The 18813-nt window shown below is 45.2% G+C and overlaps 3 protein-coding genes across 5 annotated transcripts; 1 reads left to right on the forward strand and 2 right to left on the reverse strand.

Annotated features, from left to right (window-relative positions):
* Nucleotides 1-436: 436 nt before the first annotated feature.
* On the reverse strand, nt 437-7054 carry LOC119115924 (nuclear export mediator factor Nemf-like). The gene is made up of 32 exons (XM_037240834.1): nt 6895-7054; nt 6710-6778; nt 6267-6369; nt 6022-6147; nt 5798-5946; nt 5637-5704; nt 5477-5566; nt 5336-5409; nt 5199-5269; nt 5050-5125; nt 4853-4993; nt 4582-4790; nt 4341-4520; nt 4215-4278; nt 4060-4148; nt 3877-3980; nt 3720-3782; nt 3542-3654; nt 3367-3424; nt 3246-3304; nt 3057-3177; nt 2798-2996; nt 2674-2716; nt 2547-2596; nt 2222-2360; nt 1852-1929; nt 1588-1776; nt 1370-1405; nt 1095-1201; nt 980-1023; nt 839-918; nt 437-766 (listed from the first exon to the last, which is right to left on the reverse strand). The coding sequence occupies exons 1-32, from the start codon at nt 6951-6953 to the stop codon at nt 689-691; spliced, it is 3129 nt and encodes a 1042-aa protein (XP_037096729.1). The 5' UTR covers nt 6954-7054; the 3' UTR covers nt 437-688.
* A 192-nt stretch (nt 7055-7246) lies between these two features.
* Nucleotides 7247-12128, forward strand: LOC119116345 (MAPK/MAK/MRK overlapping kinase-like). 2 transcript variants are annotated; one of them, XM_037241654.1, is made up of 12 exons: nt 7247-7539; nt 8297-8411; nt 8479-8568; nt 8640-8710; nt 8779-8857; nt 8946-8994; nt 9117-9295; nt 9486-9587; nt 9673-9861; nt 9918-10068; nt 10140-10331; nt 10763-12128. In XM_037241654.1, exons 1-12 carry the CDS (start codon nt 7383-7385, stop codon nt 10841-10843), a joined length of 1455 nt encoding a protein of 484 aa, XP_037097549.1. In that variant the 5' UTR covers nt 7247-7382; the 3' UTR covers nt 10844-12128. The 2 variants fall into 2 exon arrangements, with proteins under 2 accessions (XP_037097549.1, XP_037097550.1); XM_037241655.1 differs by lacking the exon at nt 7247-7539 and adding an exon at nt 7713-7848.
* Nucleotides 7494-17179, reverse strand: wdr20a (WD repeat domain 20a). 2 transcript variants are annotated; one of them, XM_037241653.1, is made up of 3 exons: nt 16900-17179; nt 15765-15947; nt 7494-7526 (listed from the first exon to the last, which is right to left on the reverse strand). In XM_037241653.1, exons 1-3 carry the CDS (start codon nt 17161-17163, stop codon nt 7509-7511), a joined length of 465 nt encoding a protein of 154 aa, XP_037097548.1. In that variant the 5' UTR covers nt 17164-17179; the 3' UTR covers nt 7494-7508. The 2 variants fall into 2 exon arrangements, with proteins under 2 accessions (XP_037097548.1, XP_037097547.1); XM_037241652.1 differs by lacking the exon at nt 7494-7526 and adding an exon at nt 12139-15568.
* Between the last annotated feature and the right edge of the window lie 1634 nt (nt 17180-18813).

The following is an 18813-nucleotide window of genomic DNA, read 5'->3' on the forward strand; positions in this document are numbered from 1 at the left end:
CCTTCCAGTGCTCAACAAAGTGCTAGCATTGCTACTCAGCAACATAAATCACGGATGAGAGTATGAAATTCACAGCATCAAATTGACTTCACAAGAAGCACTTCCAAGCTTTATGATGATGTACAGAAGAAATTAATTAGCCACTCCAAAGTTGAGCGGGGTGTAATTAGCCAATCTCTGCTGACTGGGGAGAAGCCACTACGATGATTAAAAGTCACGCCGGGAGCGCGCCGAGTTATTGTGGTGTAAGAGTTTGTCAAGGGGATGGCTGCAGGAGAGTGATGTTCTGAGATTTTCCAGTAATAGAGAATCTGTTGAGTGCAGTAACGGGTGTGTTGTGCAACACGTTGGGACCTGAATTTGTATCGTACATATTTCAAGCTGAACATGTACAGGTTGGACCTACCGATTGAAACGCAGTCTCATTTGTGTTCCATAATAAAACCTTTATTAGCTGTACAATAATACCTCTCGGCAGTGTCGATCAAAACTGAGCTTTATTCTTTTTTTTTTTTATGGTTCTAACATTATGCTATACTTAATGTTGGGGCCAGTGAAAAATAAACCCTTTTGTTTTATATTCAAGTGTGGTTATTTTCTTCATCCAGGTCAAAGCATGATTTTGGTCATTAAATAAAGTCCATCTTGTAAAATGAAATTGTGTTTTATTTTATTGTGAGACGTCGTCTTACTTCCTCTTGGCAGCCAGCAGGTTCGGAGCAGACACTTTGACTTTGCCGGGCATGTTTCTAGACAGGTCGGCGTCCTGTAGACACGAATATTAGTCCTGGCAATAAAACGGCATTTATGTTGGCGGCGGGGGAGTTGGAATTGGTACCTTGACGCTGCGTAGCAAGTCCTTTTCTCTCACAGAAGTCTCCTTTGCTTTCATGAAGCTCAAAAGGGCGGTGCGGGCGGCTGAAAGGAACAATGATTCATGTACTCGCACAATCTAATCTGTGGTCCATAAAATAGTTACCTTTGCCTTTCTTTTGAGCGCCTGGTGTCAGTTTAACTTTGTGCCTGTAAAAACAAACAAAACATTATCCTTCCTTTACTTATTAATGAGTCAACTGGAGGATGGCAGTACGTACTTGCAGTTGGTGAGTGCGCTGTAGGGGGCGCACACGGGCACCGCAAACATCAGCACATCCTCAGGGTGAGGTTGTCCTGTCAGGGAGGTGAGAAGGTTCTCTGCTTCCTGGAACACAAACATTGTCATAACAGCTAATGTACTGTAAAGTCTGGTTGCGCCCTCTTGTGGTGGTCAAGGGTTGTTGCAATGACAATGTAAAATGGTCACGTCAGTTGTTTTTCACTTTTGTTGGGACTTGGTGTGGAAAAAAGAAACGTTGGGCTTTGCAGTCACCTCAGCTCCGGGGTTGTCTGCATCAATGTCGTCCTCCTGAAAAAAAAAAAGACACACAACGCAATGTGTAAAAGAGTAACAAAACTGCATTTGAAAAGTGACATTCAGTTCTTTTTGTGAATAATGGAGGATAGGTTCCAGAAAGAAACGAAAAGTGCAAATTTTCAAATGGGGTGTTGACCATATTGGGAAACCTTGCAGGCTAGAGAGGCTGGTACCTTGTCATCTTGCTCCACAGAAGCTGCCTCCTCGCCCTCAGCGGGCATCTGCTCCGGTTTCTTGGTGGAAGCCTGATGAGGTCTGGGAGGGGGCTTCTGAGGAGGGGTCTTCTTAGGGGGCTCCTCCTTGCCCTTCCCCTTCTTTCCTTTCTTTCCCTTGTCTTTCTCCTCCTTGCTCGCACCGGCTGACTGTGAAGAGCAGGACAGCTGAGATGACTTCTGTGCTGTGCCGTGCTGGAGTGCACACGTGTGTTTGGCACATACCCCAAGCAGCTGCATCATGAGCTCGCGGTCCTCTTCATCCTGGTCCTTGTATTTCTCCTTGATCTTCTTCATCTTGTTCTGTTGTCAACACAGAATGATTTCTCCTAATTGCAATGTTCCTCCCTGCTTCCGCATAACTCCGAGATTTGTTTCACTTTACATTAACTATAATAACCGTGGATTAAAATTCTGACAATTTTGATCATTTTAAATTAAACAAGGCCTGATTGATGATTCATTGATTACAAAAATAATTATTGGAAAGTTGATTAGATGATAAATTGCAGCATCACCTCAACTTGATTTTAATTTTCTGTCAGGCATTGTATTGGACAGCTAAACCTCCATCTTCTTCTGACCAAAATCTCACCTTCTGGCCTCTCTTTGGTGGCTGCTGGGCTGGTGCGCTGCCACTTTTGGATCCCGGGTCCACATCCTGTTTGACGGGCGTGGCCTCAGAGTTCTTTTCCACTTCGCACACTTCCGGTTTCTGCTTCTTTTTCTCATCTCTAGCAAGGCAACAGAAGTCTTTTACAGAAAGCCATAACATCAACGATATTTAGTGACGATGTCCCCATCAAGTCATTTTGAGTTATTGAGGAATATCGAGTCCAATCCAAAACCTGGATAGTGGCCACACATAGTTATGGCAAAAAATATTCTGGGGGAACACGACAGGCGTTCCTTTGCCTTACCGTCTCTGCTTAGCAGTCATGTGCTTCCTCCCTTGCGCGTCGACATCGGCCTGGAGGGGCAAAATAAGTGTTGTTAAATGCGAGCTGTGATTCTGGGGAGAAAAAAAAAGTATCCAAAGATGCCAACCTGTGAGATTTCTTCTTTCTTGAAGGTGATGTTCTGGGAACTCCTGGAGGGCGGAAAAAAAGACGACCATCAGTGACTTACTTCGATGCTTCTGAAAGCAAAGATGACTTTCCAGTCGTGGTACCTGACGGGCTGCAGGTGAGTGAGGACGATGGTGGTGTCAGGGTAGCTCACTTCCTCGTTGTCTTCCTCTTCGCTCTCCGAGTCGCTCGGCTCGGACGGCTTTGCGTCCTCCATCCCCTCCGCAGCTTTTTTATGGGCATCCTCCGCCTCGGGCTCCTCTTTCTCCTCCTCTGCTCCATCCTCGGCGCCGCTATCGTCACCTACAGAGGCGCCCGTCGTCAGGTTGTGATTGTCAGCGGTAGGGAAGAATCAGCGCTTACCCACGAGCTCCTCCCCTTCCTCCAACATCTCGGCTGTTCTGGAGGCCATTTCCGCCACGTCCTCTTCCAGCGTCTTCACCTTACGCTCGCCTTTGTGACGGAACACGCTTTGCTCGTCGACCTGAGAAGCAGATGTCGACTTGTGGTCAGAATCATTGCGTGTTTTTGTCCTCTCAGCAGAAGCTTTACCTTAAAGAGGAAGCCGAAGCCCATAATCAAGTAGGAAGGCGGCAGGTAGTTTTTCTTTCCTGAGGAGAAGAAAATGTCAAAGCATCATCTTTGTTGAGCAAAACGAGCGTTCTGAAAGTACCCCTGATCATGAAGCTGCCGGTGGTCAGGTACTCTCCTGTCGGCGCAGTCTTGGACACCTAAACATCAACAACAATTAAGTTTATTGTGTCAAAAGGACATTTGGAGCTTTTCTACTGAAGCCATTTTTTTTTTGGACCCAGGATGTTAAAAAATAAAATAAAATACAGACTCACCTGATGATGGTGGACCCACCAAGCGCTGGTGACTATCTTGGCGTCCCAGGCGGCACTGTAGCACACCGACATGGTGCCCGCCTCGGTCAGTGTGCGAGGGGGGATGGGATTACCTGAAATCGAAAAAAAGGAAGTTGAAGTCGTCAATCATAAATGAGATAAATGTCGGTGGACTGACCTGAGGGGTTTTTGATGACACAACTGGTAGCGCCATGGAGGTCAGCGTGGACGTAGATGTCACCTGGCAACAAGCAACCCCCGCTTATCAGTTTTTTTAGAATCCATTTTTCTCAAAAAGGTCACTAAATAAGCGTCAAAGCGCGTTTCGACTTTACCGGCTCGCAGGTAGCGCTTGACGATCATCTCGTTCTGCTGCTGGTCTCGCCCAGCGATGACGAGGTAGTTCTCTGACGTGATGAACCACAGGAACTTCTCAAACCTGCCAAAAAAATAGGCGACACACCACTGAGAGGACGCCAAAGACTCACGAAACAAGTGGTGCGAAGCGGCGGTCTCACCAGTAGACCTTCCGAGCCTTCTGAATGGTGGTCACCGTCTGGACTTCCTTCAAGGTTTTCTGGGTTTTTTTCTCAGCTGATTTCATGGCCTTCAATGACAGAAGAGAATTTTCAATGGCATCACCAAACAAAGCCGGTTAGAAAGCTGCTCTTACCTTATCCGCTGCTTTAATGGTCTTCTGCTCCTTCTTTTCAGCATTTCGCTTGCAGTCATAGTACCTGAAAGGAGAAATGTAGGCTTCAACAACTGAGGTTAAGAGCTCAGAAATGCGGCTTCTTACTTTTTAGCGTTGGCGTAGGCCGACAGGCTGAGGTCCACGTCCACCAACATGGGCTTGTTCCTCTGCAGCTTCTTGTTCTGGCCTTTGTCTTTATTTTTGTTTCTCTTGCCCTTCTCCTGCACGGCCACCTTCAACACTTCCTCCTCCTCCTCCAGTTCATCTTCTGTGATGTAAGGATTCCTAAAAGAAGGAAAAAAGATTTAGCAAGGAGCTAAGTTAAGCGTGGACGTATTGGTCTCACTTTAAAAGCATGGTGATGTGGTTGGTCTGCAGCTTGAGGTCCTTGATGGCGCACGCCACGGGGTCGCCGGCCGCCTGCGCCTCCTTGACCAGCACGCCGATCTCCGTCCAGTCAACCTGATTGGCCAGCGCGCTGCGGATCACCTGTAGCGCCCTCTCCACCACGGCTAGGTTCATCTCCACCAGCTCTCCTTTGACTCGGTCTACTTCCTGTCACATGACCCACAAAGGCTGACTACTCACTTGACTACTCACTTGAACCGTTTCCTCACCTGAACTTGATGCAAGGCCTCCAGCCTCTGCTCGTGGTCCTTCTTGACGTTATCCAGCTTCTTCAGGGCCTGCTTCTCCTGCTGCAGAGCCTTCATGTCGATCTTCTGGCTCTCCATCTTGGAGAAGAACTCATCCACCGCCTGACAAGGCAACATCGTGAGGAGACCGAGTCGAAACCAACAGAAGAGATCTTTACCTTGTTGAAGGACTCAAATTCCAAGTAGGGACTTTTTAAATGCTGGGCAAAAAGGAACGGGTGGAATTCATCATACCTGTCAGTACAAACAATTTCATATTAATAATTCACGCCTGTATAGTAATGATGACATTTTCTGTCACCCTTACGTGAGAAGCTCTTCGCTGGCTTTCACCGAAGTTAAACTTGCTTTCTTTTCGCTCTTTTGAATGATGAAGCCCTTTAAAAAAAAAAAAAACATCAAACCTCATACCTCAAAATATCAAATCAAGTAAACTTGTCATACTTTGCCGCTAAAGTTCTCCGTTTTCTCCATGTACATCTCAGCCAGTTGCAGGGCTTCCAGAATTTTCGGTGCAACTGAAACCAAAACACAAAGTCGCGATAAATCCTCTTACTGGAAATAAATATAAGTTTCCGACCATACCTTGAGAAGCATCGACCTGACTGTCGACTTTCACTGAGCCGGACATTCCGGCTTCTATGAAACAGTGTTCTAAGAGAGTGGCTCCATAGGCTGAATAAGTTTAGAAAAGAAACTTTAGCAATAAAGCAAAAGTTAATTTGATACATCCTTCATTACTTACTAAGATGAGGATTCAACACTCTTTTCATTTGATCTCCATTCTGTGCTTTGCTGATGATTTCTGTAAGTCTACATTGAAGGTTTAAATATAAAAAAAATTACAGTGATGGGAAGTTAGATTAATAAATAGGACTCGGTGATCTACGGGGGTGGACGAGTTACTTTTGTAACGTGATGAGGGGTTCCGGGGGTTTGGCGTTCTCTACCGGGTAGCGCTCCCTCACGGCGATCTTGACGTCTTCGGCCTCGGCGTTACGAAAGCGCAGCAGGTTGAGGATGGTGTACTCGTGGTCTGCGAGGATGATGTTACCCTGTAGATTAGATGGAAACATTTCGATGGCTGTCAATCCCATTATGATGATATTCACTCAGTAGTGTGTTCTCACCCGGTCGTAGAGTTCTATAATGAGGTGGTACGCGGCCTCATCGGAGCCAAACTGGAGGTCAACGATTCTGTCGATGCCGAGCTGCTTCACGTGCGCCAGACGCCGCGTCTTCAAGTGCTTGCGACACTGCAAACGTGGTTAGATGTTTGTATTTCTTTGATTTTTTCATTGCATATTAATCGAATAGAATCATCAACAACAACAAAAATGCTATTTAAATAACAATGACTTAAAGATGGGCTTACTTTCATGGCAAAGCCTGAAGGCATCATATTTTTGGGCCATTCGAAGTCTGTGGAGTGAATCCGAATGCCGGATTCAAGCAGCAGAATGGCTTTGCTGTCGGGCCTTTTAAAGACAACAAAGTGACATTTCATCAAAACAGTAAAGAAGCTTGCCAACAAGCACAAAATTGAACAAGTGTCAGCCAAGAATTACTCTGGTTACTTTATTTTAGGTGTACAGTAGAACCTGGTCTTAGGAATTTAATTAATTCCACGGCCAAGCTCATAACTCAATTTACTCAAGTCATATCAATTAGTGAAGAAATAAATGACATTGGTCATCATTGACATCATTGCTTTTCAGTCTTTGATGACGTCACTCAATGCTGGAGAGGCAAAGTACAGTGGTAAACTTTCTAACAACACGACTCCAGTGATGAGTGCATTAAGAAGACGCTGCTTACTTTTGTAGCCGAATGAGGTACGTCTTGTTGTCTATGTCGTATACGTTGTTCACTCTCATGCCCGTGTAGCTGTAAATCAGGAAAAAAAGGTATAAAAGCTGAACTGAACAGCGCGTAAACGAATGTAAACAAATTAGCATTTTGGCTAGCAGAGCCCAGACGAGGCTTTAGTGAGCGCCACCTACTTGGCATTTATCTCGGCGATAGCAGCCCTGATGTCTGCCGTGGTGAACCTTGTTTTCATGTTGATTTAAAAAGTCATAGAAAAGGAATAACAATGTAAATGTTAAGTCTGACTTGTGCCGCACTGTCTAGCATGCCGTGGAAGGTGCGCATGCGCACGATTTGCCATACTACTCGTACACAAACGCATGCGCAGATCATCCCACTTTCAAAACGTGGATGGACATAAGTAATTTAAAAAAAATCACCCCCCCTTATTTACATTACTGGATTAGGTAGTGGTGAGTGAGTGAAATAGCGAACAACTTTAGTGAACCTGCGCAAATTAGCTTAAACGCAGAAATCAGTTACCTACGGAAGCCGACGTGGAGCAAAAATTGGTTTACTGTACATGAATGAGTGTGACGGCGATGACATGAGTTTGGCTCATTTGTTGACATTCTCAAATTATTAAGCTCATGCTAGGCCTCGCAGAAGTCCGTGTGCACTCATGATGCACTACTCCAACTGGCTTATTGGCGTTAAAAACAGGGCAAACCTTCGGAATGTGTCCAAAACGGCGGCGAACAGCGACTGGAGCAACCGGAGCAAGGAGTCCGGTGACAAGGCAGGAGAGCTAGCGGTCACCGCTCATCTTTGGAAAAGGGGTGAGAAAGAACCATTTGCAGTCAAATGAATATAACAGAGGCTTTTAATTGTAATTTTTGAAAGCATCACACCTAAAAACCGTCGCGCTTCCCCAAGAATCTCCAGCCAGATGCCGGCTGGGTCAAGAGGGGAGGGCGAAGGCGTGCTCCGTTGCCAAGGCGACGGGTCAAAGCTTAGTCGGGGCAAGTGCGGCGAGGCTAACATGAACCGAAAACGCCTTTTTTTTTTTTTAATGCAATCACAGTAAAGACTATATTTGTCACGCGTTACAGCCCTTTCCAAATATGAACGAGACAAAGAAATGCACCGTAAGTCGAATTTTTGGCTACGACTTATATTAGTCGCCTGTGTGTTAACTCGAATCCACTTGCTTCAATTCAAGTTTGCTATTGCTTCGAACAAATATGCTAATCAACCTGAGAAATATATCTTATTTTTTTTGCAATTTTTTTTTATTAATAATTTGCATGTTTAAAATATAAATTATTTTATTATTGTATTATCATTGCATTATTTGATGATTGCATTCTGTAGTTTAAGTGGATAAATAGCTGGAAATGTAGCTAACCAGAACAAAGGAATGCGCTTTCCATCCCTGCCCCCAAATCCCAATTCCCGAACTCACTGTGCCTAATTGTCCATGAGGAATTTATTGCCGTACTGTAGTCACTGTCTAATGAGCAGCCTTTCTCAGGCAGAGGAATCTTCCCTGCTGTTGCTGTGCACAAACAATAAAACACTTGTATTTTGTTCTAGGCTACAAAGTAATCAAGAAGATTGGCGAAGGCTCATTCTCTGTGGTGGTTAAAACTCAGAGTCTGAAGGATGGCAAAATGTACGCATGTAAGACTATGAAGCAGGCGATTAACAGGTGAGACATCAAATAAAAGTCAATTATGATGCATTTATGAGTAAATCTTGTGTTCCGCCTTGTGTAGTGTGGAACAGACCAACAACCTGCGAGAGGTTCAGGCGATGAGGAGGCTCAGCCCGCATCCAAACATCATCCATCTGCATGAACTCATTTAGTGAGTCTATATTATCACGCGTGATGTCGCCAAATCTTGTGAGACCTTATTTTCATCTTTCGCCATTTCAGCGACAAGGAAATCGGCACCGTGTCTTTAATCTGCGAGCTGATGGAGATGAACATATACGAGTTCATTAAAGGTGTGTGTTTGACTCAACCAAGGAAATCAAATGATATTTTGTCCGAATGATGTTTTGTTTCCCTGCAGCAAGACAGACGCCGCCATCTGAACACACGGTCAAACATTACATGTACCAGCTGTGCAAGGCACTCGACCACATGCACAGGTACAAACAAAATGGCCTGCAACAGTTTGTCGGTATCGACTCACCGACAACGATTCATTGAAACTGTGTCCGACTCTATTCATCACAGCTGCGGGATCTTCCACAGAGACGTGAAGCCAGAAAATATTCTTATCAAAGTGAGAATATTTTGTCCAAAAAGAGAATTAGTCGCTAAAAAAAACATTCGCTGTTGCAATGGATGGAACAATTAGAAATGAACATGATTATTATAATTCTATACACTATTTATATTTCTTAGCAAAACGTTCTAAAGCTGGGCGACTTCGGCTCGTGCAGGAGCATACACTCCATACCGCCGCACACGGAATACATCTCCACGCGCTGGTACCGGGCTCCCGAGTGCCTCCTGACCGACGGCTACTACAGCCTGAAGATGGACATCTGGAGTGCTGGATGTGTCTTCTATGAGATTATGAGGTAACAGACTCCAGCTCCAACTTGAATTTTTACTAGATGTGGCCACTGGGGGCAGTATAAGAGTAACTTTGCAGAGAGGATAAAGAATACATGCCTGTGAGTATCGTTATATTGTCGGTCGTCATGCGTTGCTGCACTATTTGTGTTTCGAAAATCTGTCAGTGCTAATCGTTAGCTATTTGTGTTTTAGCTTGAATCCACTCTTCCCCGGCGCCAACGAGCTCGATCAGATCGCCAAGATCCACGACGTGTTAGGCACCCCCGAGCAATGCGTCCTGCGCAAATTCAAACAGTGGGTTGTCACACGTGTTGGTGCAAAAACGAAAAACGAATTGCTCTTGCAGATCTTGGTCACACTGTCCGTTGTGTGTCACCAGTCACACTGCATCTAGGTCTCGAGCCATGAACTTCAATTTCCCCACCAAGAAGGGCAGCGGACTCTCCCGTTTGCTGCCCGGTTGCGCCGCCCCTGCTGTGTCTCTGCTCTACCACATGTTGGCTTACGACGCCGACGAACGCATCACGGCCGCCATGGTCTTGAGGCATACCTATTTTCGGGAGTTGCGGTAAGCACGCCAGCCACTGCAAAATATTCTCCTTATGTGACCCGACTTTCCGTCAGGTTGGCGGAGAAAAAATGCGAGCGTATTCCTGGAGTAAGTGGGCTGCTTGAAAGCATGGGGAAAAAAGTCACCTCCGACCTCCTGTGGCGACCTTCTCGACTTTGCAAACAAATGAAGGGAAGACACGCCAGAGCCACCCCCTTAATTACTGTGAGTACACAGAGGTTTTTTTTTTTTTTTAGTGACAATTTAACTAGCTTTCACATCTAACCCTCTCCCAGCACAACACAAAGTACGTAGCTGAGCCCCTCAGCCGACGCAATGGCAGCCATTACGAGCTGCCCAAACTCAAGATGGCCGCCGCGGGGCCACAGCGCTCCTTCCCGGGCTCTACCCTGCCCGCTGTTGTACTCCCGCATCGAGGCACCCTGCCCGCCATCGCCACGAAGAAGTGCCAGTCACGATTGGCTAAGGTAGTCATGATTTTTTTCCAGTGCTAAAAAGTCAAATCAAGAGGGAAATTGTACTTTTACTAGATTTATAGGATTTGAATAAGTAATTTACAGTAAGTATAAAGCCCCACTATTAAAAGATATTCATTTTTAGCTAAGATCCGTCAATCATGGTTGCCAGGAAAGAACAAGATTTACTTTTAGTGGAGTACCATATAGAAACCACTAGATGGTGACAAAGCACATTGTTTTAGGCTGTGGCTTGACTACTAAAAATACATTGATTTTTTTTCATTTCAGACTACTTTTTTGCTCTCAGTACTTAGGTTTTTTTAAAAAAAAAATGCATATTCCAACTCAAGATGAATATTTTCCCACATCTACCTTTGATTGCATGAACTGAATGTCCTTATATGGTTTCAATGAGACAGATTTTTTTTTCGGCCATACAGGCCAACCATGAGTCCCAGCTAGCGGAGCTGAAGACAGGCTTCATGCCGTCCCTGGAAAGGAAATTCGGAGGAGACGACTGACACACACCAACAGCAATTTTGTTTGCACACAGAATAATGAACATATGATTGTGATTTATTAATCCCTGCTTTACCCCCACACACATGCAGTTATCAATCTGTTTGGAAAGTAGCTTGCCAGCCTCTCACTAGGCTCATTCATTTGCACTTTACTGTTATAAACGTAAGACCCAATTTAAAAAAATATATATTGTTCTTAAGTGTACTTTAAGACATGAGCTTGTGTGAATTAAACTGCATGGGTATTTATACAGAATGTTTTTTTTAATTAAAAAATAAATGTCAATATAATGAAAACATAATTTTGAAAAAAATATATTAAATTCAAGAAACAAAAACATGGCTATTGCACTCAAGGTACAATTAAATATGAAATAAAAGTTTGAAATAAGACTAAATCAGTGTTAAGCAGTTTACGGCGGACAGTCATACCTACCAAAAATTTGGAATATAATAAAATCTTATGATTATGACGACATGTTAATCAGAGGGACAACAAGGAAATCAGAAAACAGTGTATTCAAGATTATTTTTAATATTATTATGTATACTTTAGGCTTTAGAAATATAACTATCCATGACAAAACTTCCCACGGGGGAAATGGTAAGTTTGGCCTCCCCAACCCTCCGTCAGCAAATGAATTAATTACAATATACACAGTTATGATACAGAGCACATTTCAATCTGAACACAATATTAAAATAAATGTTCAATAGATACTTTTAATATTCTTTTCTCTACTGTATTAGCCATCTGTGAGCACAACACAAAAACTTGTAAAGCCATTTTGCCCCATCTAATAAACTTCTTTAAGTGCAAACTTTTCTCTCTTTAAAAAGACTAGAATTGCAGCATCCAGTTTTTAGCCTTGTTTGTGGGAGGAGTTGGGGTGAGGACGTTAAAACGGTCCCTTTCCCTCTTTTTTTGTTCTAATATAGTACTAAAAAAAAAAGAAAAAAAAAATCAGTGCAAGTCATTGGGTTGGACATTGGGGGAGACAGACGTAAGTGATGCAAGATTCCCAGTGTTAAAAAAAAAAAGAAAAGAAAAAAAAAAAAGACAGCTCCACTCAATGCTAATAACCCTGAGCAGTCTAAGCTACACTTCTAGTTTTAAATTATAATAAAAACAAAAAAGTTACAAAACCGTTCACTCTGGATGAGCTTTGAGATGAATGTAAAAATAAGTAAAAAGTATGGTGGTACGTTGAGCAACCTTTTTCCCCTTAATGCAGTCTTCCTCTTTAAGGCAGGGATGGACAACCCTTTTCCTTTGCTATTAAAAAAAAAAAAAAGAAAATATAACGACTAACCTGTCTGATTTTTTTCAGGCTAGCCACGTGTTTGAACAAGCATCCCGGATTGTCACCTCTGCTCAAAAGCACTGATTCCCAACCATTGTTCAATTGCATTAATAGGACCAAAAATAATTTGCACAATAATTCAAATTACATTTACATGAGAAGTGTTTGCAGTAATCTGAAATGTTTACCTTTTTTTTTTTAAATTTCGGTATCCATACAATTCTTGAATGGTGATTTTTAAATCAAGAAAAAATATATTCAAAGCTACCTGGCTCTTTCTTAAATAAGAAAGTAACTGTGGCTTGCTCATTTTTGCTGACCACACCCGAAACTAGTTACGTCCAGACGTGTCATAATTGACACCTACCAGTCTGAAACAGGTTACACAAAGACAATCCTAAAGCTTTAGAACTCCAATAAAACAGCCACAAATGGTGAAACCGTGGAACAGTAGTGAACCTTCCCACAAGTAGCCGGCCTGTATAAATTCCCCCCAAGAGCACAACAACGATTCTTCTAGGAGGTCATAAAGGATCCCAGAATAATATCTCGAGAACCGCAGGCCAGAAAAAAAACAGGGCAAATACTTTTTCATGATATAGGCACCTTAGCTCAATAGGTGTTGGGAAACACTGCTCTTGTGAAACAATAAAGGCAGGACGACAAAAGGGGATTTCTTTACAAAACCAAAATAAAATAAAAAAATGAGGGAAAATTTGCATCGCTCCGGAGGAAATGAAGAGCAGCGTCTTGCGTGGGGTTTTGTCTTTAGCAGCAGATTTATTGTGTTGGGAGCTGTACTACTGTTCCCGCTGGGAGAGCTGGATTGGGTTTGGGAGGACAATAAATCCTGGAGATTTCCATTTGGGAGAAGAGGGAAAAAAAGAATTTACAAACTGCAGCAAAAAGGGGGAAAAATATGCTCATTTAGGTATTGGCATTAAAAGCAGCCGTTTAATGCCATCTAAATGCTTTAGAACAGTGAAAACTCCAAATAGAGTGAGCCCCTATATATTCACAGTTCTGCATTTAAACATTTGCTGATTGAAAGCTTTTCTAGAACTTGTACTTTGTTGTTCAGAAAATAAAAAATAAAAAAACATGGGGGACCTATTGAGAGATTTTCCCAACCCTTACATGTGCGCTCAACACCGAATTGGGCCAAGCCACGGACACAGTGATCGACTTTCACCTTCGCCATTGAAATGAGGATTTCAGCAAGGATATATATATATATTTTTTTTTTTCAAATCAAGGCCTCATAACATTTTTTGGGACCGCCTTGCCATGCTCAAATCATAACAGAAAAAATTGACAATGGCATTCCACCATTTTGTATACTTTTAGATATAATGGTATTCCAGACAGTGTCAATGGTTTCATTTGGATAATTACGGCATTTAGCACATACTAAAAATATAACCGACATTTTTTTTTTTAATATATATATTTATCTTTCGACTCTTTTGTCAGATATTTTTCCTACGATTTGTGCATTGAAAATTTGGAAGAGACATTTTGTGAAAAATGAATCCTCATTGGCTCATCCCTGCCTGAGGTTTGATGGAAGTACTTTTTTCTTTTTTTTTTACTGAAACACGACTTAAGCTGTCAGCACACGCGGAAGTGTACACGAGATTGTTCGGAGCAAAGTAGCCGAGCGGTGATTCCCAACCACCAAGGTGCGGAAAGTCACCCAATATCAGTTTTGACGGCATGCCGGTGAAGACACACAATAATGAAATCCTCCTCCACTAGACGACGATAGTGTACAATTAAACTTGGTGTCAATTAAACTTAATGGACTTTTGGTGACATTTTAGCTTGGTGGTGTGCTTTGAGATTTTCCTGCCTTGCCTCAAAGGTTGGGAAACACCGCACGATAAGATGAGCTAACGCAAAAGGATCGTCTTTCTAGCGATTTGGCATAGGAGCAGCTGGGGGAAGGGATGGGGGGGGGGGGGGGGGGGGGGGGGGGCGAAAAAGGCCATGTGATATGCGACTCATATCTTGGAATTGCTACGAGCTCGTCAGTTGCAGAGAGACGCACGCGTGGGTCAGCCCTGCGTTAAAAAGAACTCACCACTTTGCCCGGCCTGGCCCACGTGCAAATAAATCCTTCCTGACAAGCAGTCACTAAGCAGTCCTCTAAAAAAATGAGCACAGTCAGCCTCTCGTGCGCTATCTTTTTACAGATGAGGGGCTCGAGCAGCGGCACGTCCTCCATGCGCGGGCAGAGCAGCGTGCCCAGTGTCTTGGCGGCGTCCGTCTTGCTCTTGGTCAGTACGTTGAGCTTGTCGCTGCTCTTGCTGCTGATGTGGCCCATGCTGTGGTTGCGCTTGTGGTCCTTGTCGTGGTGGCGCTCTTTGCGCTCGTGCAGCGACAGCGTGGCGAACTTGCTGACGCCCGTGGCGATGGCGCCGTCCATCAGGCCGCCCGGCTTGTTAGCGTTATTGGACACGCCGGTTGCGGTGGTGGTGGCGGCGCCGGAAGAGGTGGAATGGGGCAGGCTGTTGGAACGCGGGAGCGCACTAGAGACGGAGTTCACAGCGGGAGTGACGGCGCCGCTGGTGCTTCCGTTGGTGGCGTTTGTACCGGAAAGGAGTATGGTGGAGCCGGGCGGCGTGGTGGTGGCGTTCATCACGTTAGTGTGCGTCCGTGTCCGCGAAAGAGGCAAGTGCGGGAACAGGATGTCCTCAGTGAGGTCCCACAGGCACAGCTGAGTGTCCTGGCCCACCGAGCCGAAGCGGTACGTAACGCTGACGGGTCGGCTCTCGGTGGAGTTGCGCTTGGAGAGGCGCGACTGCGTGCTGTTGGCGCGGTCCCGCCCAGAGTTGGCCAAGTGCTCCTGGAAGTCCTCGTCGCTGCCGCTGAACTCCAGCGGGTCGCTCTCCTCCACGCTGGTGGTGTAGTGGTCGAAGGCCACCACGCTCACCCACGACTTGTGGCCGTGGCCGCGGGCGATCACCCGGCAGTCCAGGAAGGACCAGACGGTGACCAGGTCGTCCTCGCCGCCCGCCACGATGTACTTGCCGTCGGGGCTCCAGCATACGCACAGCAGGCCGCCAAAGTAGCTCTTCATGGTGCCGTGCAGCTCCACCGCGTCAAAGTTAAAGACGCGCAGGAAGCCGTCCTGACTCACGCACGCCAGGAACTTGCCGTCCGGGGAGAAGGCGAACTCGTTGAGGGCGCCCTCGCCAACCGTCCATTTGAGCAGCGGGTTCCGCGTGGATTTGCTCTTGCAGGTGTGCACCGAGTAGCTGTCGCCCTGCTTGAGGAGCTGGTAGTGCGGCGCCGTTGTGCCGCACGTGTGCTCCACGTTGTACAGGTACATGTTGCCGCTGGCGTGCGACACCAGGAAGAGGCTCTCGGAGCCCGGTACCCACTTCACGCAGGTCACCCTGGACTTGTCTATTAGTCTCTGATGGGAGGAGGAGCCATAAGGACAGAACAAGAACATCACAAATCGGTTTGTCTCGGTTTAATCGGCTGTAGCTGGTCGTGGTGGTCCCAAAATTCAAGCAGATTGCAGGCACACAATATCCCCATCATATAATGCCGGCAATGTTTCTTGGACAAGAGAAATAAAAAGCACGACAAGCTCGAGGCCTCCTTACCTCCTCGTTGAAGAGCTTGCTCGTCTCCTTCTTGATGGGGTCGATGAGCTGCACTTGCCCGGCAGAGAAGCCCACCAGCAGCGACACGCTCTCGGCCGTGGCGGTGAGGTGGTTGAAGTCGTGACAGGTGGGCTGTGTTCCCTTGTAGATGCGCTTGTCGATGGGCTTGCTCAGGTCGGCGGCCTGAGAAGAAACGGAAGCTCTGAACGGCGGTAACTGTGTTTTCTAATGTACAATATGTTAGGAAACTCTACTATAGAAAATGGATGACTGAGTCAGCGCCATTCTTCATTGCGTGTCTTTCCTTGACATCCAGACCGCTCCATTGGCTTTAAACTGCGGCATGCGTGACAGCGTTTGATTGGAGGATGACGACACGCATGCCGCAAGGTTGCAATTTAGCCGTCAGCTGACATTGCGGGTCAGCCTCGCCATGCACTAATATGAGCCACTGTTGAGAAGTTTAATGTTGTACAAATGCTAGAAAGTGACCAAATTCTGGACAACCTTTTCAGATGCTTGCTGGTGCATCCTTATTTTTGCCACCCTTCCGTCCAAATCATGACTTGGACTCTTACTCTTTCAAAATTGACCCTTGACCTTACATCGACCTGTTTCTGAGGGAACACAAACAGTTCTCATGAGGGTTTTTTGGAGTCATCAAATTTAAGAGTGGCATTTAGATCATTTGGAATGTCAAAACTGATCGTATGTGTGTGCTAAGTGATACATTTTGGCTCAGGAAAGACGCGCAGCTACAAGCTACAAGCTAAGCGGCTAACTCCGTTCACTCCGATGTTAAGTGGACACCTGTCAGAATATCATGGGGCGTCGACAGGTGGTGCAGAACCGTCCCCGGCAAGCACAAACTATTCCCCGCGACTTTTAAAACTCACAAGGAGCTCCACTAAAACACGTCTAATACTACCGGAGGGACTTTCACAGATATGGCCTCGAAGTACCTTGTGAAGTCAGACGCACTGCTAACTAGTTAGCTCAAAGCTAACTAGCCAGCTGGCTCCATTTGAAAGTCACACACCCGTCAAAGTTGAACTAAGAGGCCGGGCGGAAGGCGACGGGTTCGGGCAATACGATTGTAGCACTAACGGGGAGTGTGCGTGTCATGGCACGGTACCTTTCGGACGCCTTTGTAGATGTAGAAGTAAAGCTCACGGCCCACATTGAAACAGATCCTGTCGCCGTTGCCCGACTGGTCGTTGACGTTGACGAAGGAGACCTTGACCGGGTTGGAGCCCTGCGAGTTAAAAGGCACTCTATTGGGACGGCTGTATTCGGAGTGTGTGAGGAGTTTGTAGACACCTTCCCGGGTGGTGAACTGAGTTTTGATTTCGTTCATCTCCTTCCCTCCTCCCTCCGCCGCCATCTTTGAAATTAACATTCATCCCTTTCCCCCGAGCCGGATCTTACGCAATGGCGAGGGCGGGAGAGGCAAGGCATGGAAATTGAATTGTCCGATATTTGTGTTGTTTTTTGTCAACTAAAAAAAATATAATAATTAAATGATAAATAAAAAAAAGTCCTATGGGAATAATATAGTTATTTATTCGTGCATTTTGACAGTGCTTTTATCGGAAATCAAACCACTCAATCACTGTGAGCCTTATCTGATCATATTCATGATTAATTCTGTAACTTTTATTTCGAAGAAGTGGCAAGAAAAAAACGAAACCCGCTTGAAGTGAAGAAAGAACAAACTCACCTGCCGCAAAACACAAAAGTTTCTGAGGTTGTTCAATGACGTCATTTTTGCGACACCTTCAAAAATTACGGCAATAATGACATCATCATTTAAATGACACCCGCGCGCTCCTACCTAACCCAGCATCAGCATGGCTTACAGGCGAAGACGACCACATTTAATTTCAGGTAATGACACTTAATATGGACCAGTCTTCAATTTAAAACCTCAACACAGGTAGTTTAATGTCACTTCAGCACCTTCAAAGTGTGAATTCCCCTCCCTTCATTTAGACCTCAGTGACAGTGGCCAAAAAAACAACATGGAGCAGCTCGCTTTCAAATACAAGGTCAAGTCAACCACTTATCCCTGATAAGCATTTTAAATTCTTTAAAAATCACGTGTTGACTTGTTAACCTATTGAAATGATGTGTGTTTTTAGGAAATGTGTAAAGTGGAATCCAGCACTGATTCTGACTCCGAAATTAGTCCGAAATCAGACACCAGCACTATGGTACCATTAGCAACAACAAAGAGTGAAATGTGTGATTTAGAAGTTCAATAAGAATCGTGTTGCTTTCACACGTCTTGGCCACAAGAGGGCAGTATAATGCAATTTCAGTTTCTCTTAATTTCAAAGTTAAACTTAAACAAGTGGCAATAAATAGCTTAAAGAGAACTCCTCTTTTTGGAAGAATTGTTCACAAATTGCTTAACTGTTGCTTGTTGTGAAGTGCCACCAAAATTTTGTAAAATTTGTTAAGGCCAAAAAATTGCAGTACCTAAAAACAACAAATCAATATACCACTGTAAAATTCCATAATGAATGTGTGACAGGAATGTGTGAGCAGCGCGCCAGAGAGTGGCATCATAAGACGGCCACTGCCTCGAGTACACGAGCCTGTGGGGCGCCAGGGATGTTACTCTTTGGTAAGATGACCCAAGCCCCCAAAGCTGAGCCTATGAGAGGGGAAACTACCTGACCCTAACAACATATATTGCTGATTGTAGTTTTTGGACCCGTACGACGGAAGCTCAGAGGATTCTGACGGGATCAACATGGAACCCAGTGCCCCGAACAGGCGAACCAAGCTGCAAGGAAAAGGAGGACGAGGTCGCTTCTCATGTCGGAGCAGGCATTTTCTTCTTCACCCTCCGTCCACAGGTTTTAGACAACCAGTAAAACCTGCAACAGAAACACCAAGCGAGTGTGATCTTCTGGACGTGCACATGAAGTGTTTGGACAACTCTGAGGTTTGGCTGTGTGAGATGACCGGCAGCCAAGCGGTAGCAACGGGCATGGACGTGCGCTACCATGACGCCCAGATGGCCGAGAGCTCCATGGAGAGC

Source organism: Syngnathus acus, chromosome 22, assembly GCF_901709675.1.
Source record: "Syngnathus acus chromosome 22, fSynAcu1.2, whole genome shotgun sequence".
NCBI lineage: Eukaryota > Metazoa > Chordata > Actinopteri > Syngnathiformes > Syngnathidae > Syngnathus > Syngnathus acus.